At 36.9% G+C, this 15,963-nt stretch overlaps 3 protein-coding genes across 6 annotated transcripts; 2 read left to right on the top strand and 1 right to left on the bottom strand.

Annotated features, from left to right (window-relative positions):
- The first annotated feature begins 1,549 nt into the window (after positions 1–1,549).
- Positions 1,550–4,012, top strand: LOC146568351 (uncharacterized). 4 transcript variants are annotated; one of them, XM_085284362.1, is made up of 5 exons: positions 1,550–1,680; positions 2,567–2,636; positions 3,045–3,219; positions 3,349–3,514; positions 3,667–4,012. In XM_085284362.1, the coding sequence occupies exons 1-4, from the start codon at positions 1,603–1,605 to the stop codon at positions 3,512–3,514; spliced, it is 489 nt and encodes a 162-aa protein (XP_085140488.1). In that variant the 5' UTR covers positions 1,550–1,602; the 3' UTR covers positions 3,667–4,012. The 4 variants fall into 4 exon arrangements, with proteins under 4 accessions (XP_085140488.1, XP_085140491.1, XP_085140490.1 ...); XM_085284365.1 differs by having other exon boundaries at positions 1,566–2,032; positions 2,535–2,636; XM_085284364.1 differs by having other exon boundaries at positions 1,566–2,032; positions 2,490–2,636.
- Positions 4,013–5,450: 1,438 nt separating this feature from the next.
- Positions 5,451–10,292, top strand: LOC146568350 (potassium voltage-gated channel subfamily A member 7-like). Its single transcript, XM_085284361.1, has 3 exons — positions 5,451–5,749; positions 5,955–6,709; positions 8,694–10,292. Exons 2-3 carry the CDS (start codon positions 6,032–6,034, stop codon positions 9,585–9,587), a joined length of 1,572 nt encoding a protein of 523 aa, XP_085140487.1. The 5' UTR covers positions 5,451–5,749; positions 5,955–6,031; the 3' UTR covers positions 9,588–10,292.
- A 1,466-nt stretch (positions 10,293–11,758) lies between these two features.
- On the bottom strand, positions 11,759–15,866 carry fgf21 (fibroblast growth factor 21). Its single transcript, XM_085284354.1, has 4 exons — positions 13,086–15,866; positions 12,876–12,953; positions 12,642–12,745; positions 11,759–12,557 (listed from the first exon to the last, which is right to left on the bottom strand). Exons 1-4 carry the CDS (start codon positions 13,216–13,218, stop codon positions 12,267–12,269), a joined length of 606 nt encoding a protein of 201 aa, XP_085140480.1. The 5' UTR covers positions 13,219–15,866; the 3' UTR covers positions 11,759–12,266.
- Between the last annotated feature and the right edge of the window lie 97 nt (positions 15,867–15,963).

Raw genomic sequence — 15,963 nt, 5'->3', positions numbered from 1 at the left:
GCCATCCCATGGGAGTCACAAGATTTAATGACTGTGCTGCATAGCTGCACGAACAGCAGAGTTATACGGCACTATATAGAACCAGGAGCAATCAGGTTATGATGAATATTGCAACACCAAGAATACCACAAAATGATTGATTTCCAAAATTTTAACCCAAAACAAAAAATCTAGCTGAATTCCCTCTTGCATTTTATTGATACTTTATATTCACAAAGCGTTGAAATATTTGTATCTGTATATGCCTGAGTGTATTGGTTTGTAAAACAAATGGTCATCAGGTTCTTAGTAAGCAGACTGTGATCAAATGACAGTGTATTATATCAGCCCGGATGGCAGTTTGTTTTTTTTGCCAACAGCTATTAGAAATGTCTGCAGAGGCCTTTTTCAGTTTTTCTCCTTTGTGCCTAAACATCACCTCCCTCTGGTGGTAAAACATAGTAGTAATCCACTTTGGTAGAGATAGGTTAACATCACAAGTATTGTGTGTGCAGTTCTGTGGTCCTTTACAATATGTGACACATTACTAAAAACAATAACAGCTTGGTATTCTTCTTCTAGGGCAAATTTATCTATTTTAATATAGTTTTATATTATTTCTTTTTTGTTTATGGGTAACAAATGACTTCTCAGAAGACAGCCCTGTCATTAAATGTAACAATGGCTTGAATCTGATTGTTTCTAGTAGATTATCTCTCTACAGTCATGACGGTCCAAAAAAATAAAAATCCACAAATTTAATAATATTCTTCTCGTATTTGTACCCCTGTAAGTTGTCACAGACACTTGAATGATTTTCCACCCAACTGCATGAACTAGCAGATCCAAGGTGTACACTGTTAACCTTTGCTGTATTTTTCACAGTAAAATACCACAAAATGCCCAGTAACTTACCTGAAAACATTTCTACAGTTAATTACTGTAATTTGCTTTGCATTATGGGTATATTAAGGTTATTTACATTTACTTACTGTATTTTTTAAAATTGCGGTAGTAGTTATACCTACCGTTAACACATTAGCAGTAGTGCTACTGTATTATGTGATTTGAATGGTTCATCATACTGTTTGTGTATTTTTACTCTTTCAGTGGTTGGTTGCAATAGTGCATTACATTTTAACTCTTTCACTGCCAACCATTTCCAGATTTTCCTCCAACCTATGCCATTTGTCAGTATGATACCAGTGAAAGTATTATGGTTTTGACTTTTTAGGGGACTTGCCTGTGTGTAAGGTTCAAGAATTCTGATCATCTAATCTGCTGCATGCAGTTGTATGCACATGCACAGCTGCTGCAAATGTGTGCTTGCCACTGCGTTGCCAAAGGCGAACTTCAGTCAGTGGAGAATATTGTAATAATTTGGCGGAGGCTTCTCAGTCGAGCAGTAACTGAATTGCTCATTTACTGAACATGCAACATGTACAGAACTCTTCTGGGAACTAGTCAACCCAACTTAGTGAAACACACACTGAATGCATGCTGGCCCCGCCCACCCACCTACCTCTACCAACCACCACTCCATATCCTGACTGACATGACCTGTGACCCAGTGATTGACAGGAGAGGAAAGACAGTCCAACTTTGTTAACTCTTCATTACGATATGCTCGAGAGGACAAAAGATTTTGCACCTCGTTATTGTTGGACCTCTGTGTGGAAACTGCAAACAGGACGTCATAAGGTAATGCAAAGGACTCTCCTACCTAACATACTCGTTTATTAATTCTTAAGAGCATATATATTTTTTGTGTGTGGGGGGAGGGGGCTTAAAATCGGTGTTAGCTTGGTCGAAATAGCACATTAGCTGAATTATTCTGGAAAAAATAGGTTGTGTGTGTTTTTTTCTTTTCTTATTTAAATATATATTTAGATATATATTTTCCACGGGGAGGGGCGAAGAACACAGGCACAACGACAGTCTTTGTCTTTTTCCCGCCGAGTGTGGTGCATTGTCCTCCTGCGCTTCTGTTCTATGACTATTGAGAAGCTGGCCATGCTAACAGTGGGACATTTAGCTTCAGCTAAAGCAGCAGGTAAAAATACACATTTAATGAGAATAAAGAAAGACAACTTTTTTTTTGGAAATTTAGAGACTGCTAAAACAATCTTATCCAGTTTTGAGCTTGCTCATGTAGGTTAGCCTGCTTTATTTAATTTTGTGTGAGCTGCAGTACACAACACTAAAAAGTTAATATAACATTAGGTTGGTGGCGCGAGGAACTCCAACCTAAGTTTAATATTTATTATTTTTTTAAGTGGGAAGGGGAGCATGTTTTTTTCCCTTTAATGCAACGTCTTCCAGGGTCTTTTTCATAGGAAAACCGTGTAACGTCTGTGTTAGGTTGGTCAAAAGAGCAATTAGCTGAATTATTCTTGAAAAGATGGGTTGTGTTTTTTTTTTCTTTTATTTACTTATGTAAATATATTTTTCAAGGGTTAAATAAATGCAACATTAAATTAACAATTGTCTCTCTGTCTTTTCCTGCCCAGTGTGGTGCATTGCTGTCCTCCTGCCCTTGCTGGCTGCGCTGACAGGGTGATGTAGCCTCAGTGTTTGTGTTTTAAAGGCTTTTTCCACCAAGATGTCTGTTGAGAGAGAGATGACCTTACCCATCACACCAAGGGTAATAGTGCTTGGTAAGTAAATAGTTTCAATCCTCTTGTAATATTTTTGTAAAAAATCTATGTAATTATTGTGGTATTTGTACCCACAACAACTTACTTAACAGGGGTTTGTCTGTTTTATATTGTATAAAAATAGAATACACACAGTTTGCTGCTGTTTCTCTTATTATTTATTATACACAATGACCAACAGGAAAAAACAGCCTAACATTTCAGCACAGGCCAAAATGCCAAAACATTAGGCAGTTTTTTCCTGTAATTGATCATAATTTTCATTACATAATAAATAATAAGAGAAATAGCAGCAAACCGTGTGGATTCTATTTTTTTACAGTGTGAGGCCTGCTATCCAGCATTCTTGTGGAAACCTTATTTGTAAGGGTGAGCACATTGTCTTATTGGACTCTTGTCTGTTTTTAGGGAATAATTTCATGTCTGCAAGCCGCTGGATGATCAGTTTGGAGGGCAAGGTATTTTATGAGCCTGAGCAGATGCATGACTTTGCCAGCACCCTTGCTGTCTTCTTTGCGTCATACTACGTTTTCAACCTTGAGTATCAGGAGTCAGCGTCCATCACACAGGAGATGATACAGAGGTAAATACTTTACACCATTTAAGAATGAAATATATGTGATAGCTTGACTACAGTTGCAGAAACATATAGGTGATTGCTGTAATGTATGTTTTAATTTTGAAATTAAAGCAGCCTTTTTTCCGTTAAAAGGTTCTTTGTGAGGATCAATCCAGACATGGGAACAAAATGCCCTGCAAAACTTGGTACAAGCTGCAAGACAGGTCGTGTCGTAAAGAGGAAGGTTACAAGCATCAGCCCTCGGATCACCACCTTCCTCCAGCGGCTCTCTGAGTTTGAATGGAGAACTTCCAACTAGGTAAGAATACAGAGATGATAATATCTTTTACATAGCTGATAATTATATACATACTGTACACACATCCATACAACAGTATGAATGATCTCAGACAGATGTGAACAAGTGAATAACCTGAGCAAACATGAATATTGATGATGTGTCTTTGACAGGTGGTGATAAAGACTACGCTGAACCCGACCATCCTGGTAACGGAAATCTAAATCCCATGTCACATTCTATTTCCTGGGACCCACTGATAATTATTACATTTTGTAAATGATTTTTGTTTTACAATTGTAATAGTTTATTTAATGTTCATGCTGGTGGGTTTGTCCTGTTTTTAGTGGAATGAAAAACTGTTTTCCTTAAAAAAATCAGACACGGAAAGGTGAAGGACTGTGTAGTTTTCATGTACGCTTCTATTTATTTTGGTTATTGACATTGTTTTTATTCAGTTGAAAAATGTTTTTCTTGTTAAAAAAAAATATCAACAATAAATGTTGGTTTAATTCACTATCCTGAGACTACTTTATTGAATTATATTGTTTTTTGTAAATGTTCTTATATTGAATATGAATGTTAATATTATTTTATATGCTGTAAAACACAATTACAGTCTAAACAAATTATACTGTACACAATTACAGTGTTATACCATAAACCACATTTGCAGTACAGTGATACTATAAAACTTAATCACGGTAAGTCTTTCTAACTGTAAACCACGTTTACAGTAAAGCTGTTATACTGTAATAGATGTTTACAGTAAAGTGGTTGAACTGTAAAACATCACAACAGTAAAGATACTGTAGATTAGTAATTACAGTAACTTACTGGCAATAGTGTTGCCAGTAAGTTGCTGTAAAAATACAATAAAATGTCTAACAGTGTAGGCGGTAGCTCTTTTTCCCCCCATGAAGCCTGTTGTGTGGCACAGCTATCGTCAGCAACAGATTGAGAGTCTGGTGGGGGCTGATCCTGATTTAGAGGTGATGGAGGCAGACAAGGGTCCAATTTCCTTTGAACTCAAAGTATCATTATCTGTGAAATGAGGGTGAATATGTGATATAGCAAAATAAAACCTACACTGGTAAATAATTTATTATTGTGCCGCTCCACAAATAGAAAAATGTGAGCCAGTTCACCTAATAGGTTCAGTGACACAAACATTAGGTTTGTGTCACTGAAGACATTTTTGTACATAAAAATAACAAAAGCACGAGATGTATTAAATAAAATAATAATGGATGATGATTTCATTTGTGTTTGCCAACTTGTGGAATAGTTTAGTGGTGGACTTTGTGAAAATCAACCCTAATAATATTTACATAAATGAAGATATGTCAAAAGTTAATTTTTAATATGAGCTTTGTAAGAAATTCAAGTGATTGTGCTTTTACATTTTTGTATACTACAAAATTTATTAAATTTGGTGTAAAAATAAATGACTGTGATGTAAAAAGGAAAACATATTTAGAGCAACTTAGTAACTACAACACATTTGTTGTTGATTACGGTAGTTATACTGTAAAATAACAATTTCATGCTGCCAAACAGATCCAAGTAGTTTATTGTAATTTAACATGGAATTTTGTTGCAGCATATTTCAGTTTACCCCAATCTCAGGCTGCAGCATTGGTTTGAGTGTAATTGGAGGAGCCTACTGAAGACGCTAGAAAATGGAATTAATTAGAAAGCTTTAAAAATATGTTTTCTATATGTTCGTTCTATGACGCTCAAACTCCACAGTTCTGGTTTTTAATCTACGCACATTCAAATCCAGTCATTTCGACTTAATGAAAAACAGTGAGGGTTTTCTGTCATTCACACGCCCATGCTTGTTAGAGAGGGCAATACCATGCAGAGGTGACATTTGATAGGGAGGTTGAAGGTTGACATGCCCCCTAGCTAAAATGGAGGGAAGGGACACGAAGGGGGTGGAGGGGTCCAGCACAGATCAAATTTCAACAGGACAGCATTCCCCCCAAAATTTGAAGGCAGACAACGTGAGGCAGTGAGGGACAGGGTGAGATCCTGGATGTTCCCGGAGCAAATAACTGGAAGTACAGTTTGTGTAAAGTTGATCAGAGTTAAACCTCTGTGTGATAAGTTAGATAGCCAAACAAGGGCTTTGTGCTTGTGACAGGCAGACACGATGATAGAGAGGAAGAGAGACAACCTGATGAGCCGAAGGAAACAAACAATGTGATTTTTCACCCCGTCATTAGCCTCTGCCACCAGCTGTTTTTCTTAGTGAGTAAATTATATTCATTAACTGGGTACTAACATTGTTTGTTGTCTTGCCTTCAGTTCATCTAAAAACAAAACCATGAATTAACTTTTAATGTAATGAAATCTGTCATGAAATGTCAATTTCCCCTCTTTAGTCCTTTGCTGCTAATGCTTATCAACTGAAAACCTATTTCGCTGATGTAATAATCACTCTGGTTTTAAACAGGTTTTCTTTTAAGTCCAGGTGTTCAAAATCTCAAGAGGGTGGTTTGCAGCATTCCCTCGGTTAGGATAATAACAGGGATGGAAAGCAGGGATCCACAGTCCAGTGAAGGAGAAGGCAGAGGGAAAGAGAGCGATGGGGAGAAGGACGAGCATCTCAAGGACCAGCTCGACAGTGAGGAGAAAGGAGAGAAGGAGATCAGGGGAAACGAGAAAGAGAAGAAGAAAGAAAAGCGTCGCTCAGGATCTCTATGGAGGAATGGATGGGCACTGAGTGAAAGACTGGCCATCAATGTATCAGGGATGCGTTATGAAACTCAGCTTCGCACCTTAGCCCAATTCCCTGACTCCATGCTCGGCGACCCCAGACGAAGGTCACGCTACTTTGACCCACTTCGAAATGAGCTCTTCCTGGACCGCAATCGAGCCTGCTTTGATGCCATTCTGTATTTTTACCAGTCAGGGGGTAGGCTTCGGAGGCCTGCAAACATACCCCTGGATATTTTCATGGATGAGCTGATATTCTATGAGCTCGGAGAGGACATCATGAACCGCTTCAAGGAGGACGAAGGTTTTCCAAAAGAAGAGGAGAGGCCTTTGCCATCCAACAGACTCCAGAGAAAACTGTGGATGCTGTTTGAGCACCCAGAGTCCTCATCGGGTGCACGCATCATCGCCATCATTAGTGTGATGGTAATCGTGGTGTCCATCCTCATCTTCTGCCTGGAGACACTTCCTGACCTCAGACATGACAGAGAGGTTGGAAATTTAATTCAAGTTCATGTTTGGGAAGGAAAGGTGTGAAAGATGGATGGTTTTTGCAGGGTTACCTGAAAGACAAAATGGTGGTATCAAGGCACTAAAAGAGAAACCCAAAATCTTGTTGTAAAGTCTTGAATGAAATATATGTGATTGTTTGGGTCAAAGGAAACATAATACTTTGGTAAGCTGTTGTTTAGGTAAACACACACTAGAAGAGTACTACAGTGTGCTAAGAGGAAAAATACTGACATAGGATACTATTGGCCAATATGTCTGGAAGCAGACCAGAGCAAGCGAGAGCTTATGGCGTGATTATTTTAGTCGGCTGTTAAATTTGATACGCTCGGATTCAGGAAGTGTTAAAGGGTACAGGGATTAATGGGTGGGTATTGGAATACAAATAATAGGAAGCATATTCAGACCCGAGAAGACAGTTAAGTGTGTTAATTAAAGGTCACAAGTGACCATACATATAGGCAAAGGTGAGCCAAGGCCTTCCAGGTGGCTTAGAACCAGAGACTAAAAGGTGTCACAGGATGAGCTGCATTGTTTTGGGTCATGTTAACACATTCCTCCAGGACTGCTGTGCTGTGGCAGACTTCCTTTGCACAAGGCAGCTGCCAGGAAACTACTGTAACCTCCTCCTGTTCGAGTCAGCGGTACACTCACTGAACTGCACTGGCAATGTTACACGGCCTCGGCAGCCAGGGCGATGGGAATAGCGATGAAGGTGGAGATGGATGAGGAGTGGTGCAAGTAGACACTCATGTTTCTCTTCAGAGATCTCACTTGGTTAAATATAGTCTTAGGAGAGCCCTTGGAGCGAATCAACACATAGATGTCCACCTTTAGTAATAAACACTGTCACTGACCTGCTACTGAAAGTCATAAGGAATACACTAAGTTTATGTCTACTCTGAGCTTTATATATATTCCACACAACCCATTACAGCATACTAAACACATCTATTTTAATCCATGCAATCCGATTTCATACTGTTAACTGAATGTTTAGTATAAGATGTTTTAAATAGCCACCAGCCAATGCTTGAATATGCAGTGTTATAATAATAAGTGGCACACATGATGGAATGACAGGTGGACCAGAAGAGATAGCTGAATGGAAAAGTGCAGATGCCAAACACTTGCAATGCTGCCAAATGTGAGAACCAATAGCATGGTGGGCGACATACTGTAGTTTAATGTATCAAACACTACCTAACTCAGCAGTATTTTTAAAGTAAAATACTAGCACAATATACAGTAACAGCTTTGCATTTGAAAGAACATATGTTTACTTAATATGTTTTAGGAAGACTTAGATTATAAAATGCATACCACATTCATATATATATATATATATATATATATATATATATATATATATATAGCTATAGCGACCCACTTAGCTTAGCTTAACTAAGCTTAGCAAAAAGACTGGTCACAACAGGTAACCTGGTGCTATCAAAAGTAACAAATCTTGCCAGCAAACTTAAAGTTTTTTTTTAATTAATTTTAATCCATATAATATTAAAATTAGTTCACTGTTCTATGGATGGCTACCTACCAGATTTTTTGCCATGGTTTTGCATAGTAGTTTGTAGTTAGCACTGTTTCCTTAGAGCAAGACAGTTCTGGTTAGCTGGGACATCTCTGTGTAGAGTTTGAATGTATTCCCCACGCCTCCATGGGTTTTCTACACATTTTCAGCTGAGAGACATACAAATGTATTTTATTGGTAGTTAGAAAATAGATGTAGGTTTGATTTACAACAAATCCTGTGGGACTTTGTGTGTGTAACTTATGCACTTTTAGTTTGATCAAACAATCAAGACACATCCTGTTAATTTTAAGGTGCTGGCAAATGTTTTTGTTACTTAGGTGTTTTTTGATTTTTTTTTTTAAATTATCTTTTGTTTTTACTTCTAACTTCACAAGTATGTTTTACATTTTTCCTGTCTACCCTGTGTCATTCACGCAGGAGCATCACTCCCAAGCAAAGAACATGTCTGAGAACATGCCTGCTGCATCAAGTTTTTTCCACGATCCCTTCTTTATGGTGGAGACTGTGTGCATATGCTGGTTCTCCTTTGAGCTCATCATGCGATTCGCTTGCTCCCCCAGCAAAATGCACTTCTTCAAAGATGTCATGAACATCATTGATTTCAGTGCTATTCTGCCTTATTTTGTCACTCTGGGAACAGAACTGGTCAAAGACAATGATGCCTCTCCAGCCACGTCCTTGGCCATCATCAGGGTCATCAGGCTGGTGAGGGTCTTCAGGATCTTCAAGCTGTCTCGTCACTCTAAGGGCCTCCAGATTCTTGGTCAGACACTGCGGGCAAGCATGCGAGAGCTGGGTCTTCTTATCTTCTTCCTGTTTATTGGGGTCATCCTCTTCTCCAGTGCTGTCTACTTTGCTGAAGCAGACCACAACAAAACAGACTTTGTCAGTATACCACATGGCTTCTGGTGGGCAGTTGTCACCATGACTACAGTAGGCTATGGTGACATGTACCCTGCAACAGTCTGGGGCAAGATGGTGGGCTCTATGTGCGCCATTGCTGGTGTTCTTACCATCTCGTTGCCTGTTCCTGTCATTGTGTCCAACTTCAGCTACTTTTACCATCGAGAGACTGAATGCGAGGACCGAAGTGAGTACACTCATGTCGAAACTGGCCTATGGGAGGATGAGGAGGCTGAACGAGAGGATTTTGAGGAAGATGGCCAGGATCCAGAGGGAGAATATTATGCCAGTGAAGGTATTTGCAGCCCTCTAAATGGGACTTTGCTTGGTGGACTGTGTACAGGACAGAGTATAGAGTACAAGGGAGGAAACATGTATCTGAGGGAACCACTGGTTACTCAAGTTTAGGGAGGAAGTTTTGTATCCTTTGACAAAATCATAAAAGCAAGAAAAGTTCATGATTCACAATTAAATAAAAATGTATTTAAAGGTTCTGAAGTCCTGGCAAGACAAACTAGTGAACCAACAAATGCTAGTTTGTGTCATTTCAATTTAATGCTCATATACCTCCTGACAACCTAATATTGCCTTTGTTATTTGCTGGAACACTAACCAGTCAAATGTCACTGAAAAGCAACTTTTGCATAACACTGGTTTAAAAGACAAAAGTTTTACATTCTCAGGGTTGTGATATTAATGAAATACAAGCTTTTATTTATTAATGCTGTCAGCTTGTGTTTGAGATGACTTCCTGAATGTCTTGTGTCTTGAAACTATAATGTCTTAGTACTTGTGCCTGAAAGTTTGAAATGAAAGCAGACAGATCACAGGCGATATGAATGTCACATCTTTTCAGAACTCAACCAAATACCAGCTGAGCTGTCAATGAGGACAGAGTAAGATCTCTCATACAACACCTTTCACATTCTCAATATTGTTCTATAAGTATAATGTATGCATATTTGATTTTTTTTTTTTTTTTTAGTTCTGGCTTATATATTACCTAAAATGCCTGTGTTAAATAATTGATTTGACTGCCATGGCAAATGTTCTGTATTTATCTGCTTGATTAATGCATTCAGTGTTTTTGATAAAGATTATATTTTAATAATTTTCTTAAGTTTCCCATTTTGTTTTTTTGGGGTTTTTTTTGTGGTTTCCTTGTGTTGTTTTTTTTAGTCAGTATTTAACAGTTAAGAAAAGGTCTATTACAGCAGTGTTATTTATGACAATGAAATATAACAATCCTTGCTAGCTTAGTCTACTGCGGCTCTGTTTTCACTATTGTGTGTCCATGCCTGACCTTTCCAAGAGCCACTAAGCTGTTATAAGCAATACCTTCAACAACATTGCTGTCAGATTCACAGGAACACATAAGACTTTCCAACACATCACAGTGATGATCCATGGAAGGTATGTGTGCTTATGTTACCTCACTTGTGTAAACTGCTGTAATAATGTGTTTTACTTTGTGTTATTGATGTTAGCTTAACAGTCAGTAAAGGGCAAGTACACTGTAAAAAAAAAATCCTAAAAAAACCCCTTCTGATTACAAGGCAAACTGCCAACTCTTGAGCCACGTTCGCCCTAAACAACGCTAATAATAATTATTATTTGATGTAAAAAAAAGTTTATGAGAATTATTTTATATATTTTTCCATAGCATTACATTTGAATTTAACAGTTTAATCTTTCAAATAACGAATAAATATTTGTGAAATTATGATACATTTGTGAATGCATTTTATCAATGTAAATATGCAAAAACAAGAAAATTATGTTCTTTTACATTTACAGTCATTTTACGTTAATTTACATTTGAAATGTAAAATCACAGTCTACGTAATTTTAATGATATTCTAGAAAAACATTACAAAACTGTAAAATACACAGTAGAATACTTTTATATTACTTTTTTTACAGTGTAGATTAAAATAAACCTTTTTTCATTGTCTTTAACAATGGATCCCTGTCTGCTGGAATAGATTAGTCAGCGATGCAATGCTTGGATGACAGTAGATGTCTTTTTGAGTTTCAAACAACTCCTCAAGTAAACTCTATGTTTACTTTATAATAATGGAAAATAGCATGAAATACAAATCTTGTGATCACTTATTTTAATCTTTATAGGGAATGTAATCACTGTTACGGTCACCTGCAATCAGGCCTGAAGTGATGAACAAAGAAAGTGTGCATTTACAATGTCTGTTTATAGATCACAATGAAAAAAAAAAGAACTGATATAAAATGAGAATAATTAAACCTTACAAAAAAAATCAAATAAATCAAAATATAAATCGTTAAACTCACATAAAACTTTTTTTTAGGGGGATATAAACTGAGGAAATCTGTTGGCCAAAGACGAGGCAAAATTTCATTAGGCACAAAAAAACAATAACTGTGAAAAAAAAAAGACGATAGAGACGTTTTGGCTTTATTTTTGGGGAGCTGTCGCATCGTCCATGTTTTCTACAGTCATTGAAAAAAACATACACCCACACACTTGGTCTACCTCTCATTGGATTTTGTACCACCAGAGGGTGCTCATGCTTTCACTTCAACACGCTTGTTTTCCCACTTCTACTTTCCCGGTCTGTGTACTTGGTAAATACATGCTTGCTTTTTTAAGTACATTCTGGTTTGTTGAACCATTTAATAAGGTTGCTCAATCTTTTCATGACAAATTTGACAACAAATATTTATATCATGTTTGTTTTAATTCAGAATTTCTCCCCAATAAGATAAACACACTTGAGTTGTACAAACAGAAACCTCTTGGGCTTCCCCAGCACATCTGTGTTAGAGAACCTTCAGAAACATCACATGTCAAAATCAGCAGAATGTTACAAACATGATTTCAAAGTACAGTTACAGTTTTTGAAATGTAAAAAAAATAATAAATAACAATTTGAAATGCACAATACATAGTAATAAATAAATAACTTACATTAGTATTGCCTCCGCAAAAACATGTTGAGAACAAATAACAGAAAGCTACTCATTTCAAAACTAAATCAAGTTTACAGGCTGAATCTAAAAACATATATAAAGGTGCCGATCTGTGAGAAGTCTGTGCAGTTCATTCTTTTATTTGTCCATAGAAAACTGAGGACTGCCCATAGAATTTAGACCCATTCCAAGAAGGTCATCAGAGTCCACGTTAAAAAGTCTCTGATTGTTTGGCATCTGCTCAGATACGCTATCCGTTTTCAAGTTATTCCTCAGTGGTAGGAACCGTGTAAAGGGAAGTGCGTGTCGATCTGGGGAATGTCTTGATGCCAGTGACATGGGAAATCCATATTGTGAGGAAATGAAACGGGTGTATCCGTCAGCCAGCAGCATTTCTCTGAAGGTGCAGCTGGTTTCTGAATAGTGACTCTGAAAATAGTGTTAAAATATTGTTAAGATTTGATAGAAAGTGATGCAAAAAAGGAGGAATCAGTTTTCGGTGTTATAGCTTACCTGCCCTTTCAGATTGCCTTCGCTATCCATACAGAGAAAAAGAGATGATGATGGTCCTTTAATGATAACATGGCCTGGTTTAACTGATTTCAGCTGCAGCAAACCTGAAAATACAGAAATAGTGATAATAAAAATTAGATTTGTACATAGGCCTCAAATTATCCACTGTCTTTTGTGGATGGAAGTCAGTGCCAAATATGCAATCTGTTGCGAGCTTATCCTCCTAATACTCACTGTAAGGTGTCTGAGCATCACTTCCTGTGACTCTCCCATCCATGTTCATCTGCAAATACATCCCACGTCTGTGGTTATCTGCAAAAAGAAGCAATGAAGGAAAGTAATCAGAAACATTTGAGTTTTATAAGAGTGACATCGCCTCGTTTGTATTTTGCGCATGCATTCAATTATTCTGTGAATTGCTGCAATGAAAAAATGTTTAAATACCTGTGTAAAGATGCACTTCTCTGACTTGATTATTAAAGGATAAAAGCGGGTTGGAGTCAGGGAGATAAAACGACACAGAGACAGGAAGTGGAATGATTAAGAGAAGAGAAGACAGGTGAAAAAACAAAGGCATTTGGGCAAAAAAGATTGACGAAGCTTTAAGATAAAGAGATGAATAAATAAGAGATAAATAAAAATAAATAGATTTGCAAAGATGAAAAAAATAAATAAATATTAAATAAGAAATATACCACTGTGCACTAGTGACTCCAGGAGCAAGTTTTGGCCCTTATAAAGGAGCTTGGAGAAGGAGGTCCTACTTCATGACCGCATGAGTCAGACATTTCTACATAATTAGTGTGATTGAATGCTGAGGGGAAAACCTTTGCTCTCATACTGTGTATGGACTTCTCAGATCACTTACAGTAAGAGTTGTTGTAAAGTTGTGTTTTTTTGGACTCCCACAGGTTCAAGTGGACTAAGTATTTTCTGAGGCATCATGCACGTGTGCAACATGTATACATAATTATGTTAACCAGTGATTTCATCACTTAACTCAACTTAATCACAATATTTACCAACACCTGAATTTTAGTCTTTTTTTGCACAGAACACATTTTGATATGAATTAGTATTTAAACAACTGCTTCTGTTCATATTAATTGAAGCCCTACACCTTACAGAACCTCCTTATGTGAGGAATTTTTAGTATTGCTTGGAATTTGCAATTCATGACTTCTTGATTAGATAGAGCATCACATATACTCAGTATATTTCAAAATACCTTGATTACACAACAATACATTGGAGCAATTCTTTCCTTTTCATAGTTTTCCTTGAAATATTGTAGTGAAAATTGACCGGAGCACAACACTAATTTTGCTTCGTCACATGTGGACGAGTGTGCTGTTTGCTTTTCCATTCATCCCTCCAATTATACTTTTAAAAACTGCAAGAAAATATAACACGAAGTGTCTGCGTCATCTCCCGAATGAATAATAGCAATGAATTGGGAGTGGGAAGTGACCAAGTGTGTTTTGAGTTTTATGGTGTTTATCTTATTTTGATATGCGTGTGTTTGAGAGAGAATGGGGGGGGACGAGTGGGTGAAGCAGATTTATAAGCAGCCGGAGTGTTTACAGGAATGCAGCTGTGCAGTCACAAGAGAGGCCTCACGTCAGATCGGAAACTCTCCAGTTGGGAAAAGGTGCATCACGGTGAAACGTCTTCAAACTGCACCATCACTTATTTCACTGCATTGTCATACTGAATCGGTCAGCTAAGAATGTGAAGCATCTGCAAACACTACCGTTAAGGCCAAAGAAATAATTGATGATGCTTTCTTCAAAGCTCTGATTTACTACTGATCCATCTCCAACTTCTATAAAATAAGTAATAGATTTAGGTAAATAAATGTCTCTGTTTTATATGGAAAACTCTTCATGCTGTTTCCCAATCAAATGGTACAAATACACACAGAACATAGTCAGAAACACTTCAAAATATTCCTTAATGTTTATGCTGGATTTTCCTGTTTACTTTTTAAGCTTCCAGCAAATTGGGGTGTAAGTCCCATCAGTGTGTGTGCGAGAAGTACTTGTAAGAAAAACCCATCATGCTCTTAATTTAAGCACGTTTTTCCCCACCCTCACATATTAAGGATCTTTATGAATGCGTCAATATATTTACAGGTGATGAGGGTGAGTATTTCAATGAATAGAAATCAAACTAAAACTACCCCAGTTAATTACATAAATTAAAATCATTCTTTTTTGTCTCACACTTTTTATGGTATCCTGAAATATGCAAATAGACTCATTTAGACTGCGTATGTTGGATGGTTTTATTCCCATAACCTAAAATAATGAGTTATGGAAGTGAAACGATTGGAAAAATATGTTCTGCCTCTGTGTTCTCACCTTAAAAAAACAATCTGTATTTGTCCAACTGTTTGCGATAAACGGCCCTGCACTATTTATAACTTCCACTATAATCCGCCATCTGCTTTGGCTCATTTCCAGTCATGTGGTGCTAAATTTACCCTGTAACATAGGCTGCAATTATAGTGTCACTACAGTAATCTCTTTGCTCTAATATAATATTAAAAACCAGGCTGTTTACATATCACCAACATGTCTTATTATAGATCACTCTGTTATGGACCAAATTGCAGGCAAGCACGACAGGAACATAAATGTTAAAAAAAAAAGTGCTACCATGCAACTTCCCAATTTGATTACTTACATAAAGCATCTATTTTTTTGCTTTACAAACTCAATTTTATCCATCTACAGTGCATACAGTACACTAATTTGCTTAAACAGAACAGACATTGTCATTTATTACTAAATATTATTTAATATAAAGTCAGATTCAAGATTTCTATTTCCTTTCATGTACATATTAGAAGCAAAAGTCTTTACAAAGGAAATTTTGGATGTTGTTTTGCCATATATCAGAAAATGTTATGGATAGCCATAAAAAGTCAATTTCTCTCATTTATTTCGGTATAAAAATGTTCCTTAATGAAACAGTGAAAATGGGAAAAAATGAAACAATTTTGTGAGATGCATATTAACTTTAACATTTTTACTGGAAAACATAATTTACCATTAAAACGTTTAAGTGACTGATATCACTATGAAATCTCCCCACTGATGAACTCACATTAAGAAAGTTTTGTAACTTTTCTAGAATTTTCCAGTCATCGTTTTATCTAATTTAAAGTGCCAGAAATTGAAAATGTGTGGTAAATATAAATGTAAATATATATATTTTAGTCTGATAAACATATTTCTTACTAAGAGCTTCATAACTATTGACTCACCCGCATGTGATCTTCTGTAGGCAGGCTGTGTGAAGGCGAAACTCTGAAATA

This window comes from Mchenga conophoros, linkage group LG8 (genome assembly GCF_057382185.1).
Source record: "Mchenga conophoros isolate Kocher_MC1m ecotype Shallow Benthic linkage group LG8, M_conophoros_male_GT1.1, whole genome shotgun sequence".
In the NCBI taxonomy this organism is placed as follows: Eukaryota; Metazoa; Chordata; class Actinopteri; order Cichliformes; family Cichlidae; genus Mchenga; species Mchenga conophoros.
This window is presented reverse-complemented; position numbering and strand designations above follow the sequence as displayed.

What these genes read in the sequence shown, in the direction of transcription:
- fgf21 (XM_085284354.1), bottom strand. Translation starts at nt 13,218, where the DNA reads ATGCCTTTGTTTTTTCACCTGTCTTCTCTTCTCTTAATCATTCCACTT. An exon ending in AGAAGTGCATCTTTACACAG is followed by an intron (nt 12,954 to 13,085) that starts GTATTTAAACAT and finishes TTCTTTTTGCAG; the next exon opens with ATAACCACAGACGTGGGATG. An exon ending in TGATGCTCAGACACCTTACA is followed by an intron (nt 12,746 to 12,875) that starts GTGAGTATTAGG and finishes CTGTATTTTCAG; the next exon opens with GTTTGCTGCAGCTGAAATCA.
- LOC146568351 (XM_085284362.1), top strand. Translation starts at nt 1,603, where the DNA reads ATGCTCGAGAGGACAAAAGATTTTGCACCTCGTTATTGTTGGACCTCT. An exon ending in ACCAAGGGTAATAGTGCTTG is followed by an intron (nt 2,637 to 3,044) that starts GTAAGTAAATAG and finishes GTCTGTTTTTAG; the next exon opens with GGAATAATTTCATGTCTGCA. An exon ending in ACACAGGAGATGATACAGAG is followed by an intron (nt 3,220 to 3,348) that starts GTAAATACTTTA and finishes TTCCGTTAAAAG; the next exon opens with GTTCTTTGTGAGGATCAATC.
- LOC146568350 (XM_085284361.1), top strand. Translation starts at nt 6,032, where the DNA reads ATGGAAAGCAGGGATCCACAGTCCAGTGAAGGAGAAGGCAGAGGGAAA. An exon ending in ACCTCAGACATGACAGAGAG is followed by an intron (nt 6,710 to 8,693) that starts GTTGGAAATTTA and finishes TCATTCACGCAG; the next exon opens with GAGCATCACTCCCAAGCAAA.